This window comes from Dipodomys spectabilis, unplaced genomic scaffold, assembly GCF_019054845.1.
Source record: "Dipodomys spectabilis isolate Male_0828 unplaced genomic scaffold, ASM1905484v1 ptg000125l, whole genome shotgun sequence".
NCBI classification, from domain to species: Eukaryota; Metazoa; Chordata; class Mammalia; order Rodentia; family Heteromyidae; genus Dipodomys; species Dipodomys spectabilis.
The window spans coordinates 115882-137071 of record NW_024870802.1 but is presented as its reverse complement, the minus strand read 5'-3'; the positions used below and the strand labels follow the sequence as shown (position 1 = coordinate 137071).

Genomic DNA, 21190 nt, shown 5'->3' with positions numbered 1-21190 from the left:
TTTCAAGATTAAGTATACCATGTTCCTTATTAAAATAAAGCAGGTTACATTATAATTCCTAATGTTTTTCTTTATATCGCTGATCTCAATTAAATATGACATAAATAATGTCTGACTTCAGTTTCTCCAAGGCAACAGGAGTTAGTGGTTTAATGGCTATAAAGGTAACAACTCTTAACTCCACCAGCAACATTGAGGCAAAAGAAGTTATCTTTTCTCTGAATATGTGAAATAGTACTGTTATGTCAATTTTATAATACACTATAAAATAATTTTTTATAGTATACTTTGGTTTCTTTTATAAGATATATAGCACATTTTAGACTTTTTTTTTTTTGCAGGGAAGCAGTACAGGGTGGGGTTTGACCCAAGAGCCTCCTGCTTGCCAGGCCAGGTGCTTTTCATTGAGCCTTGCCTATGTCAATTTCATCTTTGTTTCAATAAAAGAATTTCTTGTCAATAAGACTTTATAACATGATGGTGCATAATCTGAGTCACTTCAGGATTTAAAAAGGTACTCAAATGTGGCCTAAGAACAACATACTTTTACTTGAGTGATCCATAGACATTAAGGAGATAGCTTTTGAGCTCTACCACGGAAGGTTGGTTTCAAGGAACAGAGAATATATCAGGAAAATAGCAGTCAACATAAGGAGCTTGGTATTTTCAAAATATCAAAGCAGGGAACCAGGAACTACAACCTGTGGTCCAAATCCAGTCCATACCTGCTTTGTACACCTTGCCAACTACCAGTGTTTTTTACATTTCTATATAGTTGAAAGATAATCAAATGATCATTTCATAACACAGTGAAGCTCCCTGAAAGTGCTACTAACACTCAGCAGTGCCCACTCATTTACATGTTGTCTAAGACTGCTTTTACACTACACAGCAGAGATGGGGTGTACAGCAGACACCATGTGCATTACAAAGCCCAAAACCTTTACTACCTGGCCATTTTAGAGGAAGTTTTGTCATTTCCTTCCCTTAAGAAAGCCTAGATAGCCTTCTTACATATGAAGGGGATAGGCAAATAGTAGTGAGAAAAAAAGTTGGAGCAGACATTGGTAGGTGGAGAGGAGAATTTAGATCCCATCTTTAGAGTAATGGGGAGGTGCTTTGACCTTGACTGCCACCCATTTCTGTGCCCATCTGTCTGCCATCTCTGTTCCAACGTTCTTGCAGACATGTCTGAGGTAAGAATAGTATGCTTCATTCATTTTTCAACATCATGAGTACCTTGTGCACCACGATTTTCAGTACCCTGGCTAGTTTCTATGACAAAGTCAAGAGTGGCAATGGCACCCTACCATGTCCGTTATGAGCTAGAGCTGATCATGAAGGGGATGCTAGTGAGGCATTGCCCAGCAGCCTTTTGTTTGTGAGCATGATCCTGATCCTCATCTTTGCCCAGGTGCTCCATCTCTATAGCCTTTTGATGGCTGTCATCATCTCCACAAAATAACCCCTCTCTGAGCCCACCAACCATAGAATATGATGTAAAGACCACCCCTCCTAATTCCAGAACACACAAACACACACACACTGCCCACTTTGTAGTTGGTCTTGTAAATAGGCAGTATCCGAGTACCCATTATTTGTGGACAAACATATGGGCCCACTCATCATCCATCCAGATCTCTGACAAGTAAGGATGTTGACCTCTGCCCACTCTGTCAATCACTGTAGAGTGCTGTGTATAAGACTGAATTAAGAGTTGTCATCTTTCTCTTCAATGGATGTTTGTTCATAAAAGGATTTCACCTGTTCATACATTTATGGAGTAGCCCTATCTCCAAACTATATAGTAACTGTTAGTAGAGTGCTGCTTTGTGAGGTCTTGTTGCTGAGATTACTTATATGGAGCCCCTCTCCCCCTCTGAAGGTGAGCTGCCAGGCCCTGGAAGAGAGCTGTATACAATAAATTCCTCAGATGTGAGAGGAAAGGGGGGGAGGGATGGGGAAACTATTAAGAATTTTAAGTAGGAGAGTGGCAATTAGATTTGCATTTTAAAGGTCATTCTGGCTGTTATATCTACATGTTAAGAGAAAAAAGTGAGAAAGAGAATGTAGTAAGTAATTCAGGAAAGAAATGAACATACCTTGGACTCTGGAGGTAAAATAATGAGGTTAGGCAAGATGATTTCCAACGTACAGGGTTGAAAGTCTGGTTTTTGCTACTTTCGTGGGCATTACTAATTATCATAATTCTCAAAATTATCATACTATGAACAGATCTCCAATTGGCAAAATAAGTTAAAATATGCCAACAGAGTAATTATGCATCGAAAGCAATCAAAAGTGATTGCATAATGCCCCTCAGTATAGTACTTTATAAAATATGGTTTATATTTTTGTAAGCTGGAAAGGACTTTTATGACATTTACATCTTAAGAATATATCACAAATAAACAGTAAAGAGTATAAACACAAGTATATTTTGAATATATTTCCATTGTGCTTTTTTTCCCTTGGTGTAGTAACAAAAGAAAGAACATACCTGCTACATTCTAACAATGTAACTTTAAGACGGCCTTCTGTAAGTGCCCATTGTTGTATATGGATATGCTCTTCATCTTCTTCAAATCCTTGCAAGGTTTGGTATGGAAAAAACGGCTTAAACCTAATAAAAAGCAAAAAGAAGTCTAAATATCTGAATATATTTGTATTTAAAAAAAAAAAAGCATCTACAAAAGCAAAGCCTACCACTCTTTCTCATAACTGGCAGTAAATGGCACCTCTCTGAAGCACCCAGGAATCTGGGTTTTGTTGCATATCCCCACTGACAAGGCAGGCCATTCAAAACAAGAAGTGGATAATCTAAAGGCAGCCAGTAGGCCCTGAGGTTTGGATGCTAAAAGGGAAGAATGTTTCTATAGTTTAAGGTAAAAATTCAGCCGTATTGTTCCACAGAAACAAAATAATAACGATTACTACATAATGATAATAATAATAGCAGTAGTGGTCAAGAACAACAAAGGTATTCAGGGGACATTTATTTGCCATGCAGTGGTTAATGGCTTCATGTGCTTTATCTTTTTTTTAATATATATTTTTTATTGTAAAGATACTATACAGATACATGAGTAAGGTAATGAGTACGTTACCTGTCGAGCATTGCTACCCCCACTTTTGTTTTTCCCCTACCATTCCTTCCTTCTCCACCTCCCCAACTCCTCCCTCCCTCCAGTTGTAAAGTTCATTTTCAATATAGTGTTTTGTACATCTCATCGTTACAATGGGTCAACCTGTATCCTTGTTTCAACATTTGGTTATTTCCCTTTCCCTCCCCAAATTAGAAAAATGTATATACAAGATGCAGGACACCAGAATCAAATACAGTAAAAACAGGTTATATTATGGGGGAAGAACATACAAAAGAAACAAATCACTTAGTACATTAAAAACAGCAGAAACAAAGACACATACTTTATCTTAATGTTCACACTGCAGAGCAGGTGATATTGCTAGTACCCCTCTCCATATGAACCTTAGAAAGGTTAAGACACTACTAATCTTTGAAAAGTGGCCAAACCAGAATTCAAGCTAGTCTAACTCCATCAAGGCCCAAGTTATAAAACATCTTCTGTCTATGAAATACTTGAGTCAGTTATGTGTTCATTATTATTACTCTTGATTTTTTTGTTTTGTGTTTTTTGTGGGTCCTGGGGCTTAAACTCAGGGCCTGGGCTCTGTCCTGAGCCTCTCTGTGCTCAAGGCTAGTGCTTTACCACTTGAGCCACAATGCCATTTCCAGCTTTTTCTGAGTAGTTTACTGGAGATAAGTGTCTCACTCATGGACTTTCCTGCTGGGCTGGCTTGAGCCACCATTGCCCAGCAATTACTCTTGTTTTTATAGACACACTTGTGTTGAATTATAAATTGGAGGCTTTAAAGTAACCTTAATTTTAAACACAACTCATACTCCTCCACTAAAGCAAAAGCAAACTGGGCTTTAGGTTTAGTTTTCACTTCACCCTACACATGGGTACTAAACTTGACATCTGCCTGCATAAAACGTTCTCATGGCTTTCCACTGATGACCAAAACAAAACAAAAACAAAAACAAAACACATACTCAGCTATACTTGATTAGCACACTAGCCTGACAACATGGCAAGACACCCACCCACACCCCATATGAAGTTATTGGTTTCACATTCAATGTATATTATAATTAACCTTTCAAATCATATAGCCTCCTGATTTAAAAAAAATTTTTTTTCAGCCAGCCATAGTGGCTCACGCCTATAATCCTAGATAGGAAGATTGCAGTTTGAAGCCAAACCAGGAGAAAATATTAAGTGTAACAAGAAGGGCTTGGCTGGGGCTGGGAAGGTGGCTCAGTGGTAGAGTGCTTGCCTTGCATGCATGAGGCCCTGGGTTCAATTTCTCAGCACCACATAAGCAGAAAAAGTCAGAAGTGGCGCTATGGCTCAGGTAGTAGAGCACTAGCATTGAGCTGAAGAGCTGAGGGACAGTGCCCAAGCCCAGGCTCCACTACCGACAAAAAAAGGGGGGGGGGGGCTTGGTGGAGTACACCTGTCATCTCAGCCATGAAGAAGGGAAAGGTAAGAGGAATGTGTTTCAAGGCAAAAAAAAATAGTGTGACATTATATCAAAAACAAGCTAAAGCCAGGTTCAGGGCTGAAGCCTATAATCCTGCCTCTCAAGGCAGAGATCGGGGGACATCACAGTTTAAGACCAGCCAGGCTATAAAAGTTTGAGACTCTATCTCAACCAATGACTGAGTGTGGTAATGTTAATCTGTTACACAATTGTTAGGGCAGAGGGGTGTGTGCCTGACATCCCAGTGACAAAGCAAAGTACAAACAGGAAAACCACAGCCTAGGAATAAAATGAGAACCTATCTTGAAAAATAACCATTGCAGAAAGGGACTGGGAATAGTAGCCAAGTAGTAGAGCATAGTGAATGTGAGGCTATGAATTCATAACCACAGTACCTCCAGAAAATAAGTAAAATAGAGGGAGATACTTTCTGAAAAATTAATGGCAAAAAAAGACTGTAGCTCAAGTGGTAGTCACTGGAGGTAACTCTCACTATATAATCTTCCCTTCAGGCTTTTGGTACTGGAAGTTTTCTTTACTCTTTAAAGCCTGATCAACTCCCATGCACACATACACACATATATTAATCCTAGCTACCCAAAAGAGGGTGAGATCTGAGGATTGTGGTTTGAAGCCAGCCAATGCAGGCAAATCTGAGAGACTTATCTCCAGTTCACGAGCAAAAAGCTGGAAGTAGAACTGTTGACTCAAGTAGTAAAGTGCCTGCTGTGAGTGGAAAGAGCCAAGGGAGAGAGCAAGGAGCCTGAGTTCAAGCCTCACTACTGGCACTAAAAACACAAGTAGAAAAATTAGTATGTATGTTCTGCTACTGTGTAAAATCTGTAGATATATGTATGTATGTGTGCATGCATGCGTGCGTGCGTGCGCTCCGCTTTATCTTATAGTCATTCAGGTCTTGAAAGCTGCAATATGACCTAGCTTCACAATTCTCTATACCTCTCACATACCTGGATAGAGTGCTTTGCCACTTAAGGACTTGAGTATATATGGAGCTGATTTATAAAAATCTAACACTAAGTAGGAAATACGATATTCTCAGAAATATCTGAAAGATATTGATAGAGGGAATGCTGTTTTATGGTTTTTGAGTAAACTGGATTAAAGGAAAACACTTCTGAAGGAAACAAATAGGTGCACAGATGGTTGGTGCTTTGTCCTTTTTTGAATGAAGAATGCAGAAAGCCCCTTAGTTTCTCTACTACTACACTAATTAGTAATCATTTGTTTCAGACAGGGAGAAAACACAGGAAATTTACAATATGAATTTATATCACAGATGAGTGTTTTTAACACACAAGCCTTACCACTCCTGAGGAACATACAAAAATCTGTCACTCTAGGCTAGAGGTGGTGAAGTATACCTATAATTACCAAGCTACCTGAGAGGTATAGGTAGGAGAATTACAGACCAAGGCCAGCCTAAGCAAAAAGCACACAAGATCTGACATGGAAAATAACTAAAGCAAAAAAGGGCTAAAGATGTGGCTACAAGTGGTAGAGTGTTTGTCTAGTAAGCACAAGGTTATGAGTTCAAAGCCCAGTACCATCAGAATAACAACAATAAATTAATTTTTTATTGCTCTAAAATTTTAAAAATATCAACAGGATGCCAGGATTTCACTCCTACAATTCTAGCTACTTAAGAGGCTGAGATCTAGAGGACTGTAATTCAAAGCCAGCCTTGTTAGAAAAGTCTGTGAGACTCCATCTTCAAAAATGACCAGCAAAAAGACATTCTAGAAGCATAGCCCATGTGGTAGAACACCATTTAGGCAACTGCCAAGGCCTATTCTTTTTTATTTTTTTACTGTGCTAGGGGATTGAAGCCAGGGCATAATTATGGTAGGCAAGCTGCAATCCCAACCTTTAGATTTTGGAGACAAGGTCCTAAAGTATGCCTCTGTGTGTGTGTGTGTGTGTGTGTGTGTCCTTTGGATTTTTGAGACAAGGTCCTAAAGTATGCTTGTGTGTGTGTATCCTTGGGATTTTTGAGACAAGGTCCTAAAGTATGCTCTCTGTGTGTGCGTGTGTGTGTGTGTGTGTGTGTGTGTGTGTGTGTGTGTGTGTCTCCTTTGGATTTTTGAGACAAGGTCCTAAAGTATGCGCACGTGTATGTATGTGTGTGTGTGTGTGTGTGTGTGTGTGTGTGTGTGTGTGTGTGTGTATGTGTACACGTGTACAGTGCAGCTTAAACTCAGAGGCTTGAGCTTGCCAGGCTATCATTTCAATCACACACTTAGAGGGAAACAAATGAACAAAAAAAGCCTATCTCAAATACAGCCACAGATGATTTAAGGCTTCAAACACACGAATCTGCAGAAAATAAAAGGAGACAACTGAATCAGTAACAGAACTCAGTGTAACTCGAGTTTGGTCTATAGCCCACGAAGTTGATTTTTTTTTTTTCTTTTGCTAGCTCTGGGACTTGAACGCAGGCTCTGAGCTCTGTACTTGAGCTGCTTTTGCTCAAGGTCAGCACTCTACCACCTGAACCACAGCTCCTCTTCTAGCTTTTTAAAGTAGTTTATTGGAGATAAAGAGTCTTAAGGTCTTTGCTATCTGTGTTGGCTTTGAACCACAGTCTTCAGATCTCAGTCTCCTGAGTAGCTAAGATTACAGGTGAGAATCCCCTGTACCTGGCTGAGGTTGAATTTTTTAAACCCATTTTCTGCTTCTAAATCTAGAGTAAAGGTACCTGACAAGGAAACTTGTGGTTCTGCATACATTAATGTGCTTGGTTCTCACAATAGTGTGATAAGGAAAGGGTTGCAAATCATTTTCTTCTATCACACAGATATGGAATAGGTCCAGGGAGAACACAGAACAAGAAAACATATGCCCACAAAAGGAGAGCTTAAAACAAGAATGAAGGAAATGAACCTGACAAAAACTCAAGGCTCTATCTGAAAAATAACAAAATAGGGCCGGTGATTCATAGGGGAGAGGCCCTGAGTATAGCTGTATAACAGAGAGTATAGTATAGATGAGGAAACAGAAGGATAACTCATTCAAGGATACACGGCTAGTAAGTGGTAGAGCCAGGAATCTAAGGAATTGAGCTTCAGAATTTGTCCTCATAACCAATGCCTCTTAATAGTTGTTAGAAAAATAATTAGAAACAGTTGCTTAGAGTGTGATTGATGACAGGAAAGTAGATGGTATAGAGGTAACTGACAAGTTTTATTATAAATCTTCTGTGCAACTTGACCTTTAAATAATGTGTAATAGCTGGATGCTGGTAGCTCATGCCTGTATTCCTAGCTACTCAAGAGGCAGTTCAGAGCCAGGCCAAGCAGGAAAGCCTGTGAGAAACTCTTATCTCCCAATTAACCACCAGAAAACAGAAAGTGATGTGGTGGCTCAGAATGGTAGAGCTCTAGCCTTTGAGCAAAAAGAGCTCAGGGATAGTGCCCAGGCCAGCCCTGAGTTCAAACACCACAACTGATCAAGAAAATTATGTGCAATAGCTAAAACAAAAACAGATGATATAAAATGTTGGGGAGGCCAGGTACTGGTGGCTCACGCCTGTAATACTAGCTACTCAGGAGTCTGAGATCTGAGGATCACGGTTCAAAGCCAGCCTGGGCAGGAAAGTCCAATAAACCACTAGAAACCACTAGAAAACCAGAAGTGGTGCTGTGGCTCAAGCGGTAGAGCACTCACCTTGAGCTGAAGAGTGCAGGGACAGAGCCCAAGCCCAGAGTTCATGCCCCTCAAAAGATACACGTGTAAGAATGTTGCTACCCCACTGCCCATCATTAGAAGAATGGTGAGCCTAAGGCACATTCTCACAGTAAACGCGAATGAATTATACCTATTTCCAACCACATGAACTAATCTCATATTGTTGAGATTAGTTCAAAGTAGACAGGCAAAATAAAGAAATAATTAAGTATGCACAGTATGATTTGACAGTTCAAAACAGGAAAAAAAAAAAACCCTCCATGATCTTAAAGGTCAGGGCAGTAGTTTTAGACAGAGCAGGGAGGATAGTGATTGTTTTACATCTCCAGAAGCCAAACCCTCTTTTCATATATGAATCTGAGAAAATCTTTTGTAACATCTAAAATATGTTTTTGCTCAGATGTCCTTTCAATATTGTTCTATAAAACACCCTGAATGCCAGCTGGTGACATCTACATCACATGGCAGAAGTAAAACTGTTTGTAAACGCTGGGATCTTTAGAAAAAAAGGTTATTGAAAACCCAATATAAAAAATATGCTGTGAGAGGGAGGGAATGAGAGGGAAAGAGGGAACAGCTTACACTAAGCAAAAGGAAAGAAATGTATGTAATCACCTGATTTGGAAGAAATAGTTGTATTTTCAAAGCTTATAGAATTCATAAACTTTCTAGACTATGATAACAATCTGCCTTGTGAAGGTTAAAATGTGTTTGTGACTTTAACTATCACTATCCCACAATACTGTGAAATTTATGTAATCACTTAATCTCAATAAAAACATTATTAAAAAGACAAAGAAAAAATGCTGAAGTTCAGATCTTCTTGAGTTTGGTCAGGCTTCTATATCTGCATTAAATGTGACGGTTTCCAGCAGAATATAAGAAAAATGCTGCAATAAGAGCTAGTAAGAAAAAAAAAAGGATTAGCCTATTCAATGGAGAATAAATCTATTCAGCAGGGGATCAGATGAGGATTTGTCAAGAAAGGTATTATGAAAAACATTAAACAGAATAATACAAATATATAGTATCACTTTACAAATCATATGACTTCAAATTCTTTTTGTCTCCCTCTACTTCAATTTCTAGTTCAAAATTCGTTTTGTTACTAATGAAGTAAGACAAATGCATAACCAGCACCTTCTAACCTGCAAGGTAACACAGATGTTATTTGCTAAGCACAAAAAGAATTCTTAAAAGTTTCGGTATCTCTTTTAAGGTACTGTCAACACTCCCTAAAAATCTATCCCACATTTATATAGGAACACATACACATGACATGCTCTGTCTTCCACACCTGTGTAAACACACACACACACACACACACACACACACACACACACACACACACACACACACACACACACACACACACACACACACACACACACACACACACACACACACACACACACACACACACACACACACACACACACACACACACCCCATAGCATATTTAAAACACTTGGGCTCTATTTAAGAAAAATGAAGTATATCAATGAATAAAAGAGATGAGTATCTCCTAAATCTTAAAGACATGATCTAGGTCAATCCTTTTATTTTCTACAGAGAAACACAGACTGTGAAAAGTGAAGTTATATCATTAGCAGTCATATTATCTCTGTGGCCAACCCTGACCCTCTGCATGTCTACAGTAACACCTGGCATTTATGTTCCAGGGATTGTTCTGAGTTTGATCTGTAACAACTCATTAAATGCTTCTGACATGAATGTGAGAGTATTCTTCCTTTTTGCCTTTTTTTAATTAACCAAAAATATCGCATATATTTAATGTATGCAACAGGCTTTATACAATGGCTGAATTCATTAACACATACCTCATTTCACATATTTTATACTTTTTGCAGTATGAACACATACAATTTATGTTCAAGAGTACAATCATTAACCAGGCACCGGTGGCTCACGCCTGTAATCTTAGCTACTCAGGAAGCTGAGATCTGAGGATCGTGGTTCAAAGCCAGCCCAGACAGGAAAGTCTGTGAAACTCATCTCCAATTAACCACCAGAAAACCAGAAGTGGTGCTGTGGCTCAAGTGGTAGAGCACTTGCCTTGAGCTGAAGAGTGCAGGGACAGTGCCCAAACCCAGAGTTCAAGCCCCACGACAGACAAAAAAAAAAAAAAAAAAAAGTGTACAATCATTGTCAAGAACACAGTTACCATGTTGTAAAATAGACTTCTTGAATCTATCCTTAACTGAAATTTTGTTTGCAATACTGGGATTTGAATTCAGGGCCTTCACTTGCTAGGCAAGCATTCTCCCACTTGAGCCATCCCCATAGTCCTACTGAAATTTTGTATCCTTTGACCAGTATCTCCCTAGCCATCACAATCCCTGGTAACACCCATTCTCCTCTTTACTTGCATGACTTCAACTTCGGATTCCACATATGTTAAGTTCAATAAGGTGCTATTCTCTTACTATACACCTGGCTTATTTCATTTAAGGTAATAATTTTATCCTAAAAGACAGGACTTCCATCTTTTAAGACTGAATAGTAGCATTCATTTGTACTTGTGCCACATTTTCCTTCTCTTATTCTTCTATTGATGAGCCTATCTTGACTGTTACGAGTAATGTACATGAGTGGTCTCTTAGACATTTGATTTCACTTTGTAGTTACACATTTTCACTGGACTTAAAATTACTTAAAAAGTTGAATTCATCATACTTAGAAAACTATATTTGATAATGTGTTTCCTTAAAAAGTTTTTGGAAACCAAAGTCTCTTCTTTGTGCCAGTCCTGGGGCTTTAACTCAAGGCCTGGGTCCTGTCCCTGAACTTCTTTTATTCAAGGTTAGTGGTCTACTTTTTTTTTTTTTTTTTTTGTCAGTAGTGGGGCTTGTACTCTGGGCCTGGGCTCTGTCCCTGAGCTCTTCAGCTCAAGGCTAATGCTCTACCACTTGAGTCGCAGCACCACTTCCAGTTTTCTGGTGGAATGGAAATAAGAGCCTCACAGATTTTCCTGCCCGGGCTGGCTTTGAACTGTGATCCTCAGATCTTAGCCTCCTGAGTAGCTAAGATTACAGCTGTGAGCCACTGGCACCTGGCCTAGTCTACTACTTTAAGCCATAGCTTCACTTCTGGCTTTTGGTAGCTTATTGGAAATAGTCTCATGAATTTTCCTGCTCAGGCTGACTTTGAACCATGATTCTAAGATCTGAGCCTCCTGAATAGCAATGATTACAAGTGTGAGCCACAAGAGCTCAACCTTTTCTAGTTTTTAATAACTAGTACAAAGGTTTGGCATGTATAAGTGTACAGCACCTAGAGGAGCTCCTAGGATGTTACAGCACCCAAGGCCTGCTCTTTCTTCTCTCCTTTTGTTTATCAAATTGGCTTCCTCACTAAATTCCTAAAGATAGCCCACGAAGTCCTGATTCTACTCTTTTGTGATTTTTTTTCTACTCAGCAATGTATTTTCATCTCTTCTCCCTATGTCTAAGGCTAAACTTGGAACAATTTTCAGATGTCAGCCCTCCAACAAAGATTTCTTGAGAATGAAAAGACTTATCAAAGTGAGATACTACAATCTTTTTTTGGGCTCAGTAAAGAATGAACACAGCACCATATTCTCATATTCTGCCTAATGAAGAATGAATGAGTCAAGCAGAAACAAAAGGGAAAGATGAAAATTAGAAATAACCAAATAGTTTTCACAGGGGGTAGAGATTACTATAATATCTATATAACAATTTTGTGTCATTGTCATTTGAGACTTTATAGAGCATTTTCTTTCCCTCTGATTCAAAGATCTTTAAACCTTTAAAAATATTTTAGGGGCTGGAAGGTAGCTCACTGGTAGACTGCTTGCCTCACATGTATGAGATCCTGGGTTCACTTCCTCAGTACTACATAAGCAGAAAAAGCCGGAAATGGCGCTGTGGCTTAAGTGGTAGAGCATTAGCCTTGAACTGAAGAGCAGAGGGACAGGGCCCAGGCCCAGAGTTCAGGCCCCACAACCAACAAAAATAAATAAATAAAAATAAAATTATTTTAATAAGTTTTTTGTTTTTTCTTTTTTTGGTTAGTCATGGGTCTTGAACTCTGGGCCTGGGTGCTGTCCCTAAGCTCTTCAGCTCAAGGTTAGCGCTCTACCACTTGAGCCACAGTACCACTTCCAGTTTTCTGGTGGTTAATTGGAGATAAGAGTCTCTTGGACTTTCCTGCCTGGACTAGCTTTGTACCATGATCCTCAGATCTCAGCCTCCTGAGTAGCTAGGATTATAGGCTTAAAAGTATTTCAAAATACAACATTATTTTTTTGACTTACAGGTCTCATAGAGACTTAAAACTTTTTCCTAATAAAAGTAAATAAAGTAGTAAAATGTTAGATGACAGGTACATAAAGGTTTATGTTACTATTCTTTGGGCCTCTGAACTACATTTGAAAATTTTCATAATAAAAAGTTCAAATAAAAAAAGTCTTTTGCTTCTTAAAACTGTATAGTGGACATAAAAGCATGAGTTTCCTCACAGATCTACTTTTTCAAATTATGTAATCCATCTAACCTTTTGGAACTTGTGCTTATTCATATTTAAATGAAATACCACTATTATGGTACTACAAGGATTAAAAAGATAGTACACATGAACATACACACACATATAGATAATATGGCCAAAGCAGAAACTGAAATCATTTAGTTACTTCTGTTTCTCTTTGGTTTTCCCTTCTCTCCCTGCCTCCCACCCCATCATAGACTGTAGAATTGCTGGCCATTAACCCCCTCTCTGCTTAATTCCGCTTCTCTGCCCCACCCCCATGCAGTGGCAACGCCTAGGTTTAAAATCAAGCCTCATACTTACTAGGCAGGCTCTCTATTAACACGAACCATGTTTCCAGGATGCACAAGGCACTGATCTGTGTTACCCCTAATCTGTGTCTCCCTCTGATATTTTTTCTTGGACTTTGTAAGATTTCTACCTTTCCTTTCTGCTTTTTTCTGGTAAGTCAGTTTAAAGTACTAGGGCTTACTTGGTCTTGAATTTAAGCTCTAATACTAGGTTTGAGAACTTAGATAAGTTATTTTTGGCTTTGAGAGAAAGCCATTTTCTTTATCTGTAAAACTACAATATAGCAATAGCCCCTACCTTGTACAGTTGCTATAACGTACATGAGAAATTTCTCACAAAGCATTCAGCACAGTGAGGTGCTCTAGAACTATTTCCTACAGGAGGTTGGCCTCCTATAGACATGTCAAAATGCAGACTTGTTCCCTCCACAAAGAATGACTATAGATAGGATGAAGCATTCACATTGACAAGTCTCAAGTCACGGCTCTGTCTTCCTCAGACTTTAGATTAACAGGGCCATGATTTCAGTCACTATAACAGCTTTAAGAACAAAACAAAACAAAACAAAAATCCCAAGTGTGTCCTTTGTGATGGTACCAACTTGCAAAGCAAGAGAACAAAGTAATAATACTGTGCTTCCTAGTTTTATCTATTATCTATTATCTATTACTGTTATAAACAACTCCCCTCCAGCTTACTCATTCACTTCCTTAATAGTACTTATTTTTTTAAATATGTTTTTATTGTAAAAATACTGTACAGAGGGGTTACAGTTACCTTAATAGTACTTATTTCTAACCTTCTAATTTTGCGTAAGAATAATAAAGATCTGGTACAGGGAATATAACTCAGTAGTAAGAGTATTTGTCTAACATTATGCAATGACTTTGAGTTCCATCCTCAGCATCACAAAACAAACAAAAAGTCCCACCAAGAGCTAAAACACTTCACAGTGTTCTTAAGTGGCTTTATATATGCATTGAACATAAGTGGTAATACAGGCTTCATCCCACATAAGAGAACTCAAATAGCTGGAGACTCAGAGGTAAATCAATGTTAACTGATACTCAATGTACCAGAAAGATAAGGTATCAAATGAGATGATGAGATGTGTTGCCAAGGGAACCAAAGTAATTCTCTGACATGTCTGACAATATCATATGCTTTTATGTTTACCACAATACAAAAAGTGAGCAACCCTTACCATAGCCTATTCTCAGCTTTCACAAAGCTAAAATGGGCAAATCTCAAGTCCTATTCTACTATACTAGCCTCCACCAACACCTGTATCTTTGAATCAAGAGAATATAAGAAATTTCCAATTTATCTATTCCCAACACTTCTATAATTTACATGATACTCGTGTATACATCCTCTATGATACATAACAATGCACAGCATCATAAGGCTTATTTTCCACAGGAGGAAACTTAGCATGGGGAAGTTCAAGTGTCTTGCTTGCGATTACACAGTAAACTGCACAGGCAAAACTGCAGAGGTCCACTAAACCCTCAGCGCCTTACAACACTAAGATCAATGAGCAATACTAGACAGCAACAAAAAGTAATGTCTATAGCTAATGTTTGCCAAAATTGACTGAGAAAACAAGACAATTGAGGTATTTCTGTTATATATAATGAAAACAAACTAGGTTAGACTAGTTCTCAAACATGTGGTTCTTAGAATTCCTATATACTTAAATTATTGAGAACCCCAAAGAGCTGTTGATTATATAGATTACATCTACTAATATTTCCTATGAGAAATTAAAATTATACAATTTATCAACATAAGGATATATAAAAGCTTACATCTCCTTAGCTGTCAGGGTCACGATTTTATCACTTTTACTTTGACTAAAACTCCACTCTAGAAAACTCTGAAGAGAATGATAATGATGCATTTTTGTATTGTTATGAGAATTGTTTTGACTGGAAAGAATCCAGGTAAAAGTCTAGGTGACTCAAAGGAATGCCTTAACTACACTTCAAAAACCAATGAGTTAAAGTTGGAATAATTCTTAATCATAGCAATTCTTTATAAATTATAAGTTGCAATCTAATACTTTAAGCCCATTATTTCTAACAGATTTAAAGTTTATCTTGACTGAAGGACTAGAATGACTTATTGATTCTAAAGAAATCAACAGAGAAAAGGGAGAAGGAAAGAAAGGAGGAGGGGAAAAGAAGAGGAAGAGGGAAGGAAGAAAAGAAAAAAGGGAAAAAAGAAAGGGCAAAGAAAGGAGAGAAGTAAATGGGGGAGGAAGGTTAATTTCAGACATGAAGTCAGGATTTGGAATAAGGAAAAAAATAATGAAGGAAATGAATATTTTAAGGTTATAACTGTTGTTTTTTTCCTAACATTTCTCTACCCAAGTGAATGCAAAACATCTTATGAAATAGAAAAAACTTTAATGTTACCTACATATTTATAACTCACTGTATAATTATCTCACTGAAGTTGAAACTTACTAAATGAAAACATTTTTAAGATAATTTGTATCTGCATATCTGAGAGCAATCTATATTAGACCTGCTAGGAAAAAATTCAACCTGCAGAAATTATAGGGAAGTGAGTTTTAAATATTGTACCTTATATTTCTATAATTCGTCTAAGAACTTTAAAAACAATTATTTTAATCTATCTAAAAAATAGTTGCACGATTTGCTCAAGAAATACTAAATAAACAAATAGTAATTAAAGAAATAGAACAGAAACCTTCTAACTACAGTGGCTTCAGGGGAAGAGGCTGAATTACTTTCAGGAGAAACATGAAGAACACAGTATTTCCTGAGCTCCAACAATTATTATCATACAATCTGATTCACTAAATTCTATTCGCTGACAGTCTTCTCAGAATTTGAGTCCACATCCTAACTTTTTTTTTTGTCGGTCGTGGGGCTTGAACAAATCCTAACTTTGTAATACTAAAAAGTTCAATGATTTTTGAGTAATTTACTCAGATATTTGAAGTAATGTATTGAGTAATTTTATGTAATTTACTAAATATATTCTGTAATTTAGAATAATTTTATAATATGGGAGTTTATTACAAATTAAAACTTTCTCTTAATATCTTACTGGTCTCAAAATACCTAAATTCTGACATACTATACACCACACTAGCACTTATAAACCCTTGTTTTATTATAAACATTTTAATGGCTCCCGTGTCAATTTTGCCATTCTGTTCCAGATTAAAATCCAAAGAGTTGAACACGGAGAACTAATATTCTACCCATATATGGAAAAATATTACCTGTTCTAAATTTTACAGACAATAACATTGCATTTAATAATGACGAGAACAAAATATCGTTGTTATATAATTATAAAATGAAATTAGCTATATTAAAATGGCTTACTTCTGCCATAGCAAGTTGCAAAGAACTAAAAAGCTTTGAATTATTTACTAGAGTGACCAAATGTCCAGGGTAGCAAGACTGTATGGCCAGCAACAACAATCATCAATCATGCAATCCAGTTGGTATGAAAAACTACTGTGTGAAAAGGACAGCATAAGACACAAACGCTAACTTTACTATTTAGTGGATACTGATGTCTTAATGAAACCACTGTCTAAGGAGAAAAGTTAATTTCAAAATATAGATCCTCAATTTCTAGTAGTACTAATACATACTCATACATATATAGTCCAGCTATTAAGTAGAAATTATCTCCTCAATACTACTATGTACGCTTGTACATCAAAATATAGTACTCACATAGCTATAGGTTGTACAGGTAGAATATAGAGTTGGTCCTAAATATATTCAGGTCACAAATACCTATTTAAGGTACATAACTTACAAATGATCCAAGTAAATAAAAATAAATATAAATACAGAAAACTAGAATTAGTTTATTCTTACTAATCACAGTATTTTTAAGTGCACAGCAACAAAAATTACAATGAGTAAAAGTTTTCTAGCTGTTTCATTAGTTAGACAAATCAGAATCCAGATATTTTAGCACCCTACTTTCCATATCATTAGTTGTATTCTTCCTATAGTACATGAGTGCCGATTAGAGAATATAAGAAATGTTTTCTAAAGCATTCTGATGATTTCACAAACTGGAAATTATGCACTAGGCTAATGAAAGCAAGTTTTGTTATCCTTCATCAATCAGTCCAGAGAAAGTATAATCTATGGCTTACAGGTATTAACATTTAAGAATAGAAAATATTTCAGGGCTCTGGTGGCTCATATCTGTAATCCTAGCAACTCAGGAGACTGAGATCTGAGGATCAAGATTTGAAGTCATCTTAGGCAGGAAAATCTGTGGGTCTCTTATCATCAATTAACCACTAAGAAGCCAGTGGTAGAGCACTAGCCTAGGCCCTGAGTTCAAGCCTGGATAAGCAACAACAACAAAAATAGGAAATGTTTACAATCAAGGTTCCTAGAATCTCAGAAAGCCATTTGGCTTTTTGTTCATGTGTACAAATTATGGAGCAGTTGTAATATGGTGACAATACAGACTTTGACACTGAAATTAAAACAGAAACATAAACAGCTTAGAACTGGCACAAGAACATGTCTGAAAACTAATAGAATAGACTGGAAGATCCAGAAACAAACTGATATACTTATAGCCATCTGGTATTTGATAAAGAAGCCAGACATATATCTTAGAGAAAAGACAGCCTATTCAACAAATGGTGTTGGGAAAACTGGACAGCCAGATGTAACTGGACCCCTATTTGTCACTCTGCACTAATATCAACTCAGAATGGATCAAAGACTTCAATGTCAGGCCTGAAATGCTGAAACTACTATAAGAAGGAGTATCATTACATTCTAATATAACAGTTGGGAAAGAATCAGTAGGAATTTCGTCAATCTAAAAAGTTTCTGCCTGAGATAGTTACTAAGCTGAAAAGGTACAGAACGAGAGATCTTCACCAGCTTTATATCCCACAAGGGCCTAATATCCAGAATACACAAGGGGCTCAAGAAACTAACCCCCTCCCCAAAATCAATAAGTCAATTAATAAGTAGGTAAAGGAACTGAATAGAAACTTCTCAGAAGCAGCAGCAAGAATGACCAATAAATACATCAGGAAATGCTCAACAACCCTGGCCATAAAGGAAACACAAATCAAAACTACATTGAGATTGCAACTCTCCCCAGTAAAAATTGGCTATCATCAAGAATATGAATGATGATGAACGCTGGTGGGGATGTGAGGAAAAAGGAACCTTATTCCCACCATTGGTGGGAATGTTAACTAGTATAAGCACTCTGGAAGGCAGTTTAGGAATTCCTCAACAAAACAAAACACAGAACTACTCTGTGATCCAGGAATAACATTCTTGGGCAGATGTTGCCCAGAATATAACAAATCAACACAGTAAAGACACTTGACCATCCTTGATCACTGCTGCACTATTTACAAAAGCCAAGATAGGGAAACAGCCCAAATTCCCTACAAAAGATGAGTGGATCAAGAAAATGTGGGACATATACTCATATGGAATTTTACTCATCTACTAGAAAGAACAATTATGTCATTTGCAGGGAAACGATGGACCTAGAAAAAATTATGCTAAGTCAGAGATAAATGGCATGCTTTCTTTTATGTGTACAAGTTAGTTTTAAAATATAAACATGTGATAACAGATATAACATTATATGCATATACACACAAATTGACTAAAGGACAGTAAACTTAGGGGATGAGCTCAACAGAGTAACTCCTTTGAACAACTAATGAACAATTTAACAAAATGAATACCAAGAAGCTGAAACACATTCTGACAGGAGACAAATGGGGGGTACCTGAATGGAAGGAAAAAGGCTGTGCAAATATAGTCATTATATTCAATGTACACTATGTAAAAATTGAACTATATAACAAGGGTAGGGATAAGATGGGAAAAGATGGGGAAGAATGATGGAAGGGGTGATATTGACCAAGATGCATTGTAGTCATTACCTGACTTCTGGAAATGAAACTCTTTGTACAACTACTTAATAAAAATATTTTTTAAAAAGTTAAAAGACAAAACAAATCAGCATGTGAACTGCTAGAAATTTCAATTAACAGCATAGAATGTGAGTGTGTTGTTCATGCACTCGGTAAAGAGGAGGCATTCATTCCTCAGTAATGATTTTACAATAATACTGTGTTACTTATAATATGTTTAATGACATGGACTGAAACAAGCAAACAAACTGCTGGGCAATGCACATCTATAATCCCAGTTACTTGAGAGGTGAAGGTAGGAAGAACAAAGTTTGAGAACAGCCCAAAGTTGATGAGATCCTATTTCAGAAACAAAAATGCAAACTAAAGAGTTTGGGGCATGGCTCAAGGGCTCCAAGAAGTAGGTAAGATCCTTGATTCAGTCTTCAGTACTGAAAAAAAAAAAGTTAAAATATATTCCACACATTCTTTTAAGAAATCCAAAATTACAGGTGTTCTTTAGAGACTAAGTTCAAAATCACATCATTTCACTTACATGCTTGAATTTTGTTAAAACTCATCACTATGCATGTAATATATGGGCAATTTCTGCACAAAGACATCAGCTACATATTCATATACTTCACTAAATTTGAATGGAAAAAATTTCAAGATTTTAATAATGTAAGATGTTGAACGGTGGCATTAAAAGGATCCAGAAATGTTGATGTACAGTGAACCTTTGGTGGGGAAAAGAAAACAACAACAAAACTTCAGAGAAGTGAACAGGAAAGGCAGACCCATTGTTGAAAGCATGCTTGGGGTTTAAGAATAACAAAATGCTTGAATGAATTGAGAGGAAAGGAGATGGACTGTTAGATGGACCTGTACTTCAGTGTGAAATGTTTGATCAGACATGTTCTTCCAGTTCAATCTACTTTGTAATGATCTGTTTTGGGCTATTTGCAAGAACAACCTATAGCTTTCTGGGACAGTCAATTAACTTATACATAACCGATTAGACCTTAGTGTGCTCATAATTACTCTTCTCCTCTCTGAATAAATCACATTTTTACAGTAGATTTATCAATGAATTATTTTCCATCTAAATCTAAATCACAGTAATTCATAGCTGCTTCAGGAAATCCAACAACAAAGAAGTAAAATTAATGCCAAACTCATATGTACTAAGGAAGCTCTAAGGTCACAATATATTATACAGCAGTCCTCTGTCATCTACAGTGGATTCACCTCAAGACCTCAGTGGATGTCAAACTCTACAGAAAGTACTGAGCCCTGCATACACATGCTTCTACTATATATACTATATGTAACAACAAAGTAATCAGTTAATTGTCTTAGCAGAGATACTGATTTTTTCCTCTTCCTATTTCTCACAAACTGAAGGTCTTAAATATATCCAATGCCATTATAATGGCTTTTATTATGTGTTTATCCTAAAAAATAAACCAGTGTTAGTGCATGAACTACCATCTAATCATTTCTCTCACCCATAAAATACTAACAACACTTAGTACAGTAGTCTGCAGTGACCACTTAACTGAAAATAAAGAACTATTTGTTATGACTTTATAATTCCTCTCTATAAAAATTATCTTGTAATTCCATTTACAAAGAGATATAAACAGTACAAGAAAAAGCACAAGAGACTGAAGAATTAGCTACTATATTACATCATTATTCCAGTAGAAGACTAATGTCATTGTCTCTACTATTTCGAAGTTTCAATGTTAGTCACATTCTCTACAAATCTAAGTATAACTATGGGTGCCATAATCACTAAGGGAATTTAGGTGGTTTTTTTTTTCTCCACCCTCAAGACTAGCACTTTACCACTTGAGCCACATCTCCATCACCAGCTTTTTGTGGTTAATTAGAGATAAGAGTCACAAACTTTCCTGCCTGGGCTGGCTTCAAACAGTGATTCTCAGATCTCAGCCTCCTCAGTAGTTAGGGTTACAGGCATAAGCCACCAGTGCCCAGCATTAGTAACTCTATTAAGTATTTTCTAACCTAATGAAAAATCCCTTCAAAAAATTGCTTAGTTACATTTTTAAAGAAAAGAATGAAAGAGTCAATGAATAAATAAATGACACTAAAACTTCAGGTTGTATGATTTTTATCAGGTTTCAGTGAATTTACTCTGAAAGTTTTTGAGAG

The 21190-nt window shown here is 37.0% G+C and overlaps 1 protein-coding gene across 1 annotated transcript in view; it reads right to left on the bottom strand.

Annotated features, from left to right (window-relative positions):
- The window catches only part of Pdzd8 (PDZ domain containing 8), a 60883-nt gene that overhangs the window by 35017 nt on the left and 4676 nt on the right, over positions 1–21190 (bottom strand). The window contains exon 2 of the mRNA XM_042689126.1: positions 2501–2623. Coding sequence (XP_042545060.1) covers positions 2501–2623 — 123 coding nt within the window. The remainder of the gene's footprint in view (positions 1–2500; positions 2624–21190) is intronic.